The 8453-nt window shown below is 38.8% G+C and overlaps 4 protein-coding genes across 4 annotated transcripts in view; 3 read left to right on the forward strand and 1 right to left on the reverse strand.

Annotated features, from left to right (window-relative positions):
* The first annotated feature begins 232 nt into the window (after window positions 1-232).
* On the forward strand, window positions 233-2176 carry LOC113212107 (MYG1 exonuclease). Its single transcript, XM_026430698.2, has 7 exons — window positions 233-384; window positions 693-828; window positions 907-1002; window positions 1087-1314; window positions 1400-1607; window positions 1687-1868; window positions 1961-2176. Exons 2-7 carry the CDS (start codon window positions 695-697, stop codon window positions 2124-2126), a joined length of 1014 nt encoding a protein of 337 aa, XP_026286483.1. The 5' UTR covers window positions 233-384; window positions 693-694; the 3' UTR covers window positions 2127-2176.
* Window positions 2160-3300, reverse strand: LOC113212109 (EEF1A lysine methyltransferase 1). Its single transcript, XM_026430700.2, has 4 exons — window positions 3110-3300; window positions 2779-2929; window positions 2495-2704; window positions 2160-2411 (listed from the first exon to the last, which is right to left on the reverse strand). The coding sequence occupies exons 1-4, from the start codon at window positions 3269-3271 to the stop codon at window positions 2257-2259; spliced, it is 678 nt and encodes a 225-aa protein (XP_026286485.1). The 5' UTR covers window positions 3272-3300; the 3' UTR covers window positions 2160-2256.
* Window positions 3301-3528: 228 nt separating this feature from the next.
* On the forward strand, window positions 3529-7089 carry LOC113212108 (aspartate and glycine-rich protein-like). The gene is made up of 3 exons (XM_052265146.1): window positions 3529-3606; window positions 4145-4230; window positions 4494-7089. Exon 3 carries the CDS (start codon window positions 4512-4514, stop codon window positions 5361-5363), a length of 852 nt encoding a protein of 283 aa, XP_052121106.1. The 5' UTR covers window positions 3529-3606; window positions 4145-4230; window positions 4494-4511; the 3' UTR covers window positions 5364-7089.
* Window positions 7090-7158: 69 nt separating this feature from the next.
* The window catches only part of LOC113212111 (alpha-2-macroglobulin receptor-associated protein), a gene marked incomplete in the record, with an annotated part of 16065 nt that continues 14770 nt past the window's right edge, over window positions 7159-8453 (forward strand). Inside the window, 5 exon segments of the mRNA XM_052265145.1 lie at window positions 7159-7639; window positions 7717-7858; window positions 7941-8114; window positions 8193-8306; window positions 8398-8453. Coding sequence (XP_052121105.1) covers window positions 7409-7639; window positions 7717-7858; window positions 7941-8114; window positions 8193-8306; window positions 8398-8453 — 717 coding nt within the window.

The following is an 8453-nucleotide window of genomic DNA, read 5'->3' on the forward strand; positions in this document are numbered from 1 at the left end:
GAAATGATTTGTTTGTCGATGTCGAAACGATGTGTTGTAAGTCGCGCCCGCGTTTGAAAAGCCGCGGCAATATGGCCGTCCCGGCGTCCCAAAGTGGCAACTTTTGGCACGGGAAAACGACAATAAAGCTTTCAGTGCCCGAGACTCGCCATCGAAAACAAAATTGTCGTTCAGTAAGCTCGCTGTGGTTTGAAAAAAAAAATCAGAAATAGAATCGAAACACACATTTCTGGCAACATTTTAAAAGCCTGGAGCATGTTAGTGGTAGTGGCAGTGCTTTGCCTTCCCCGCTCGTCTCCGCTCCCCGCCGCCGCCGCCCCGCTCTAAGCCTTAAGTTTGTGTTTTTAAACATTAAGCTGGCCAAGATATCCAAGATTTTCAAAGGTTCGTATCTTTTTTAAAGTCGAACGACTTCAACCCTTCACATTACTGTGATCACGTTAATTCCAAATCTGATTGATGTTACAAATCAAGCCGTAATCTAGTCAAAAATCGTAATTTCGATAACGAATAGGTTATGCCGCATTGTGAGTTTAAACTCATTTAATGTAAATGTAGGCAACAATCACTATAGTAATTCGTCAGAAAATCAGTCAATTACATATTACTTGTTTTTGGAAAAGAGGAAGTATCTTTCATCACTGACCAATGTAGATATATATTTTTATTATTGAAATCTTTCCGCTTTTCAGGCATGGAACCTGTGCTGAAAACTGCTCGGAAGACACTACAGATTGGAACACATGATGGTGTCTTTCACTGTGATGAAGCCTTAGCATGTTTCATGTTGAAACAACTACCTCAATATAAAAATTCTGAAATTGTCAGGTAATGGATGTTCTCATATTTTGTGAGCTTTCTTGTATTACTAATATTAATTCTCAACATACCATACCATTTGCCTAGGACCCGAGATGATTCAGTTCTGGAAAAATGTGATATAGTAGTTGATGTTGGTGGGAAGTATGACCCAACTACCCATCGTTATGACCACCATCAAAGGTTAGATATTTATTTTATTGCTAAATAAGTAATTAGTCTTGCTTGCTGTATAATCTGATATAATTCACCTTTGTTCCTTTTCAGAGGGTTTGCAGAAACAGGATCAAGTCTCATACCTGGAAAACCATGGAAAATAAAGCTGAGTAGCGCAGGGCTAGTATACTGTCACTTTGGACGAGAAATTATTCATCAGCTAGTACCAGATTTGAATGAAAAAGAAATTGAACCTGTATTCAATTATGTTTATGAAAAATTTGTTCAAGAGATTGATGCAATAGACAATGGAGTACCTATTTGTGAAGGAGAACCAAAGTAAGTAGGAACACAATAATAACTATAGATGTATGCACTATGTTACTGAAACTAAAGGGAACTCATGGTAAAACTACACCTTCAGGTACAGAATTTCAACAAACCTAAGTGCTCGGGTTGGGCACCTCAACCCTCCATGGAATGCACCTCCTGAAGACCCGAAGTGCATGGACAGATTTGAGAAAGCTGTAGCCTTGGTGGGCAGTGAATTTATTGATCGAGTGCAGTATGCATCCAGCTCATGGTGGCCTGCTAGAAAATATGTCCTTGATGCCATAAATGATCGCTTTAAGGTTGATACCAATGTCAGATGTTACAAATAATCTCACATGATGTGTACCTTTTTTAAATCTTTTAACTATTATCACACAGGTCCACGAATCTGGACAGATTATGGAGCTGAAGACATTCTGCCCATGGAAAGAACATTTCTTTGAACTTGCCAAAGAATTGGAGATAGTTCCAAGTAGCATCAATTTTGTATTATTTAATGGTACTGATGGGAGCTGGAGGGTTCAAGGAGTTCCCGAAGATGCAACAAGTTTTGTTGGGAAGTAAGTACTGTTCAGGCCCTGATAAACTAATCATATCATACCTTTCCTACTTTACAATCCATTTTCTACAACATCTTTACTTTTGCGTCTAGGATTTTTTTGCATCCTGACTGGAGAGGCCTACGAAGTGAAGAGCTAAGCAAGGTTTCTGGTGTTGATGGATGTATTTTTGCTCATGCAAGTGGATTTATTGGTGGAAATTCAACAAGAGATGGGGCATTGGCCATGGCAGTGAAGAGTCTAGACCAACCAATTTAAAGAGCAAAATAAATTATACCTTTTACCTGTTCTCTGTTTCTCTGGATGTCTTACTTTTAATAAAAAATCTTTCATGGTAGAAAATAGTACATTTAATTTCATTTCATTCATCTTACAGAGAAAGTTATATTTAAGGCTGTGCTGTGGCCTGCACATTCATAGAGCTGTCCATATCATAGTTAGAGTAGCAGCTGAATTCATTGCCTAAATTGTTCTTGTGATGAGGTGTAAATTTGCTCTTTTTTAACTGGAGAAGATCCTCAGCAAGCTTTTGCATAACAGCACCTATGGTCAGGGAAAAAATAACTGACAATGAATGTTGTTTTCCCCTATTTTCCTTAAGCAAAAATGGATTCATTCACACGCACCAGTGCATAAGATGACTTTTTCCTTTTTAAGAAGTTCAATAGTAATAGCCACCTTGGAGAGGCATTCCTCTGAAAGGAAAGGGGGATCCGCAATAACTAAATCAAAGGATTTAGACAGATCCGCTGGAAGCTCCAAAGGAGAATTGTAATCGTAAAATACAAAATTGTCCCCATACACAGAAAATCGCTTATCAAACTCAAGCAATTTTACTGCAAAAGTAAAGTTGATATCAATGACACAGTTTGTAAACCAATTCAATACAGTTCCTCCACAGAATACTGACCAACACATTCTGCACTTTTCAATTTAACGAGCGGCCTGTACAGAGTAGGGCAGGAAATTAAAGCAATACGCCCTTTATTTTCAACACAGCGAAGAGCTTCTTCTGCTAACGCATTTGCTGTGGCATCATCATACCAAAATTGACTTAGTTGCTGCGAGTTAAAAAGACAAACGAATTTTAAGGGGTAAAACGCAAGAATTATTTATGGGAAAGCAAGAGGGATAACGATGGTTGGCAAGTTAACTCTATTGTCCAAGGACTGTGATATACTGTTACTGTAACTCAACTTCAACCACAAGCACAACATAACCTCACAAAAGTGTCAACATACCCAATCTTCTTCTATCTCAATGTCACCCTTTTCACCGGACGGATTTTGCACGGTCTCTTCAAGTTTCTTTAATTTCTCCTGCTGCTCCAGCTGAAATTGCTGTAAAATAGCGAGGGTATCCGCCGGCAGCGTCGGCACATCCTCTGTGTCGGAGTCGGCCATGTTTCTGGACTCAAAGAAGAAGAGCAGGAAAAACGACTGGGATCATAACAAAACGGCATTTGTTTCCACCAGGTTGTCTGCTCTCGACCAATCACAGATGAGAGGAAGCTGACTGCAACATGGCGGTTAAGTTAATTTGCCCCTATCAGACTTTCGTTAATGTACCCGTCTATATCGATCTTTGACCGGGTTCCGAACACTTACATCGCCAAGCGCTGAGCCCTTGGATTCGACACGACCCTCGGCCCACTGATAAGAAGAAGTCCTACTTCGTCCAGAGATCATCAAACTCGGATCAAAAGGGGCCGCGGTGGAGGTGGTGGGGTCAAGTGGGGGTGAGTGGGGGTGGTAGGGCAGGGGATGGGGTGGATGGGACTCAGCCTGCCTTGCCTACGGGGCCTTCGGCTCAGCATTTTATAAGTTATTGATCTCATATATTCGCCATTTTCACGACAGTCGCGAGGCGATTCAAAGAAACCTCACTAGCCGACTGGCGGCAGAGGAAGGTAAAATAACCGCACGCGCGAGCTGGTGCGCTTACTCTAGGCTGGATTTCCTCCCGTTTCCTCGACACAGCTGGGCTAAGGGTTCGCCCGTTCGCCCCGAAGCTTTTACGACCCGAAAGAATGCCCCCTCAGTAATGGCTTCTTTGCGCCCCTCGCACCTGCTGTCAAAAGTGACATCCGCATCTGGATTAGATCCTATGGGATGACTTTTCTAATCCTTTTCTAGAAGGTTTATTTGAAAAACTGTTAAAAATTACTGAAATTGAATTTTTATTCATGATAAACTGTTTTGATATGGTACATACCATGAGCAGGATATCTACAGTTTGAATGGGAATATTCATTGCTTTTCTTATAATGCTTGCAGAGATAATTGCATCTACGAGACACTCTTCAGGGTGCAGTTTCAAGGACTGCGGCAGATTTTCACTCTACCAGATATCTTCTCTTCAGGTATAGAAATAAAGATTCAGTTTTGAAATTTATATTTTCTAAGTCGAAGTTATGTAAGATGAAGAGTTTTGCAACCAGTAAATACATTCCTCTCGCAAAACTAAAGTGCCTGTTCAGAAATATTTTTTTTTGGTAAATATTTGGCTAAATTGAACTAACAGGAATTTGTGGTACATAGTTCATATCATTTTTGTGTTTCTTTACACAAATCTAATTTAAGTGTAATTGCTTATAAAAAAAATAATTCTTTTGTTTTTTTACAGCAAAGATTTATATTTGACATGAGTCCTCAGGAAATGAAAGAATTACCCAAGGATGAACAAGATGATCAGAATGAAGTTGGTGTTTTGATATCAGATGATGAGGATATTGCTGGAGATGAGCCAGAACCTCCAGGGGAACCAGATCCAGAACTTGTGAATGTCGAAGTCGAGGAGGTTGATGATGTTCCTCAAGAGATTGAAGAAGGTCATGCTGACGATGAGGAGGAGGAAGATGAGGATGAGGATGAAGAAGATGAAGATGAAGAGGACGTTGATGACGATGAAGATGATGACTCCTCTGAGGGCAGAAAAGAAGAGGATGATGATTCCGATGATGAAGATGAAGAAGATGACAAACGCCCATTTAACGATAGTGATGATGACGACATGGATGAGGATGATGACGATAGTGATGACGATGAGGAGGCTGGTGGGTACAATGCAGCCAAGAAAGGAATCTCAGTGAAAAGAAATAATTTTAGCAAGGGGAAGGTTATGCCAGGTGCAAGTTTTCCTTTGACTTCTGGCCAAGGATATAAAGGAGACATTGAGGATCTGATCAGAGCAGCTGCTCAGGCAGAGGAAGGTGAATCATCAACGGGCAAGGAGGAAGTTGTAAACCTTGACCGTCTGGATCATGAGATTCATGCCGTACCTGAAGTTACCATTAAAGCCACAGATGATATTGAATGTGAGGTAGTAAATGTAATTGAGGTTGAAAATGACATTGAAGAAGTAATAGATGAGGATGAAGAAGAAGAGAACCAAAGTTTCAAAGATCTAGATGTAGACAAAGTGCCCTTTCTGAAGAAAAGTCATACTGTAGCTGACGATGAAGACCCACCCCAAAAGCGAATGAAAAATTCTTAAGCTCCCCATTTTGCTGTCTTGAGACTTATTTTGCTAAAGTTCATGGAGAAATTCACTTTGGTTTGCATATAAGCTGCCCTCTGCATATCATTCATGTTGCATGTTGTCAGTTCAGGAAGTGGAAAATATCTTATTGAAATCGTATGGCTCTAAGTTATGATTAAGTTAAGTTGAGTATTGGGCCCCATTGGCCATATCCTGAAGGATAACTGGTGCCAAACGGGTTGTGTGCTCCGCCACCACTGGTACTGCAGTTACAAGAAATTTGTATGCAACCTTTCTCACTATTTGCGATTGTGAAGTTACCCACGACAGGCTATTTCCAGTGAAATGTCTGCACACAAAAGAAATCTCTCTGGTGTAAAACTCTTTTTAGGCCCTTCAAAATAGACCTTTCTGACCCAGTATGTTACCATTGAGCAGCATTTATTTTTCATTGCTGTCTGTTTACTTTGATCAAAGCTTCTGGTAAGTTTTATAAAACTTTAAAAAGTTATTGTTCTTTAATGAAGATTGTTTCGTTGTTTGCTTTATTTTAAAATATTCAGGATTGAAGGTTTACTTTTTTTGTGGATGCCTTAAACATTATTAATGCTTTGTTAAATTATGTGTTATACCCTTTAGAAATTTTACAGATGATTTATTTTGGGGTATAGGGGAAAAAAGGATTTCAATCCTTTTCTGTACATTTTATGTTAAGTTTCATGTGACTGATAGTATCAACAGTATTCATTCTCATGAAGACTTTTTCCTCTCATCTCACTACATGCTGTTAAGTTTCTGTGAGCATGATGTACTGATAATTATATTATTTGCCTCTTGTATGTATCACTTAACTTATTTTAATTAGAGGCACTTTTAAATTTCTTGGATTATTGTTTAGGACTGAATTTGTTACTGTGGAATATCTTCCGTGTGAACATTTGCCACAACTGAACTGTGATATTTTTCCTTAATTCCCATCAATCATTGTCAATGTGGTTCTGTAACTTTCAGTTACTGTTCTGAAAATATTTTGTCTCTTCAATACCTTAACTTAGTGTATTATTTAGGCTCATTGTTTTCTACTCAATTTTTTCCTTGTTTTCTCTGAATCCTTAATGTGTAACTAAGAGCTGTGTGGTTACTCATTTAATTTTTAATTTTTTGGTTGATGGCAAAAAACACCTCTTTAGAAAATTCCTAAATTTCATCATCATTTTGTTTCTGTAAACTTGTAGACATACTTTAATTAAAGTATCTGATATTTTCTCTCCTCGTCAATGAAAGTTAATGGATGTGGATTTCGTTTGTATTGTTTTTAACTTGTAACAAAGTGGCTAGTGAACAACCAAAACGTCTGCAATATACTGCACTTATTTTTTCGTTCCATAAGTTAAGAATCTATTTACTGAGCCCTTGCAGATCTGTGGATATGTGTTTGTTCAAATGTGATATGTGTTCTAGTTCTGTTTTATTAAGGAATGTCGTGAGTTCATTTCCCTCTGGAAGAAAAGTAACCACCATTTGCTGATAATGAAACATCTATTTTAAGTTTTGTCATCCTTTTTAATTTTGCAATTATTCTACAAGTAACTGGTTTGAATTGATGTTGCACTTCGATGGCAAGGTATTTGATTATTATAATAAATAGTGACTCTGTACAAAAACAAAACTGCTTCCTACTTATTTTTTGATGATGTGGGAATTACTTGAGCGTTCCTCGAAATGTGCCATACGATAAAAAGTCTCCTGTACTCACGAGCCGAACCGAGCCGAACCAAAGCTGAAGCCGACCGGCCAGCGCCGAGCCGAAGCCGAGCCGAGAGCCGAGCGGAGAGGAGACGGACCGGTGTTCGTTTCTTAGTTTGTTGCTGCAAACAATTTTCGTCATTTCAATCAAGTTGATTTATTGATTCCAAGTGAGGCTGGACGAGGCCATCTTCAAGCAGCCGACATACGCCTCTATCAGTAGACAGAGAGCGTTTGGTTATCCATCTGCGATCGAACAGATCTTTGTCCAAAACTAACTTATTTGAGACGTAAACGTCATCTACCCAGGCAGAATGATGATCAGAACTCTTCTGCTACTCGCCCTACTCGTGGCTTATGGAGATGCCCTCAACAAGTACTCTGCCAAAGCCAACAATGAGTTCAAGGAATCGAAGCCTGTCAAGGAGCACAAGCCATCAAAAGATGTCCAGGGTTCAATGTTTGAACAGAAATCTGATTTCAGAAAACTTGAGAAACCGTTTAGGATGGCGAAGCTGAACATGCTCTGGAGTAAAGCTCAAGTGGTTCGTATTTCTTTGACGTTAATAGTTTACTTTTCCCACTTAGATTTATTTTTATTTTTATTATGGTTTCTTTGCAGAGACTGACTGAACCAAAATTGAAGTCGCTGTTTAGTGAACTAAAAATTCATGACAAGGAGGAGTTAACATTCAAAAAACTCAAATCAGACGGGAAAGACAAAGACGGTATGATGGAAGCAACTATGCGTAAGAAATTGATTGGTAAGTAGTTTTAATTTTTATGAGCTACTGTTTTGTACGTTTTTGTTTACAACCCTATTTGTAATTTTCTTTGTACTGTCAGGTATCATGAGTTCATATGACCTGCTCGAACATTTTGATGAAATCAGTGACCCCGCCAAGCATCGACTCCATAAACCATTCGACCAGGCTACAGCTGACCATTCCAACAAAAGCCTATTCAAAGACAAAAAGTTAAACAAGCTTTGGGAAAAAGCAGAACATGCTGGTTTTACTGGTAAGGACTACTCAATACATTGTAATCACAAACACCGAGATATTGGCTTAAGTATTTTTTGATGATTTTTTTTTTTAGCCGAGGAGCTTCAGGCTTTGAGGGAAGAGTTTCAACACCATCAAGAAAAGTTAGATCAATTTTATTCTTTACTGGAGGATGTAGAAAAGCGTCAGCCTGAGGATGATGCAGAAAGTAAGTGTCCGCCTTCTTTTTTTTTCTATTCATTCATGACATTTGTAATTTTTCTTTTATCTCAAATTTTTATTATATTGTTATTCTTTAGACTCAGTTGATGAAACACACGACAAATTTAATACAATTGCCTCTGAAGAAGAAAAC

Source organism: Frankliniella occidentalis, unplaced genomic scaffold (assembly GCF_000697945.3).
Source record: "Frankliniella occidentalis isolate FOCC.00 unplaced genomic scaffold, Focc_3.1 Scaffold24, whole genome shotgun sequence".
In the NCBI taxonomy this organism is placed as follows: Eukaryota; Metazoa; Arthropoda; class Insecta; order Thysanoptera; family Thripidae; genus Frankliniella; species Frankliniella occidentalis.

Bases quoted from the DNA above. Each gene is read 5' to 3' on its own strand.
- LOC113212107 (XM_026430698.2), top strand. From the start codon at position 695: ATGGAACCTGTGCTGAAAACTGCTCGGAAGACACTACAGATTGGAACA. The intron at 829-906 runs GTAATGGATGTT...CCATTTGCCTAG, and splicing joins AAAAATTCTGAAATTGTCAG to GACCCGAGATGATTCAGTTC. The intron at 1,608-1,686 runs GTTGATACCAAT...ATTATCACACAG, and splicing joins CCATAAATGATCGCTTTAAG to GTCCACGAATCTGGACAGAT.
- LOC113212109 (XM_026430700.2), bottom strand. From the start codon at position 3,271: ATGGCCGACTCCGACACAGAGGATGTGCCGACGCTGCCGGCGGATACC. The intron at 2,930-3,109 runs GTATGTTGACAC...TTTAACTCGCAG, and splicing joins TTGAGATAGAAGAAGATTGG to CAACTAAGTCAATTTTGGTA. The intron at 2,705-2,778 runs GTCAGTATTCTG...TTACTTTTGCAG, and splicing joins GAAAAGTGCAGAATGTGTTG to TAAAATTGCTTGAGTTTGAT.
- LOC113212108 (XM_052265146.1), top strand. From the start codon at position 4,512: ATGAGTCCTCAGGAAATGAAAGAATTACCCAAGGATGAACAAGATGAT.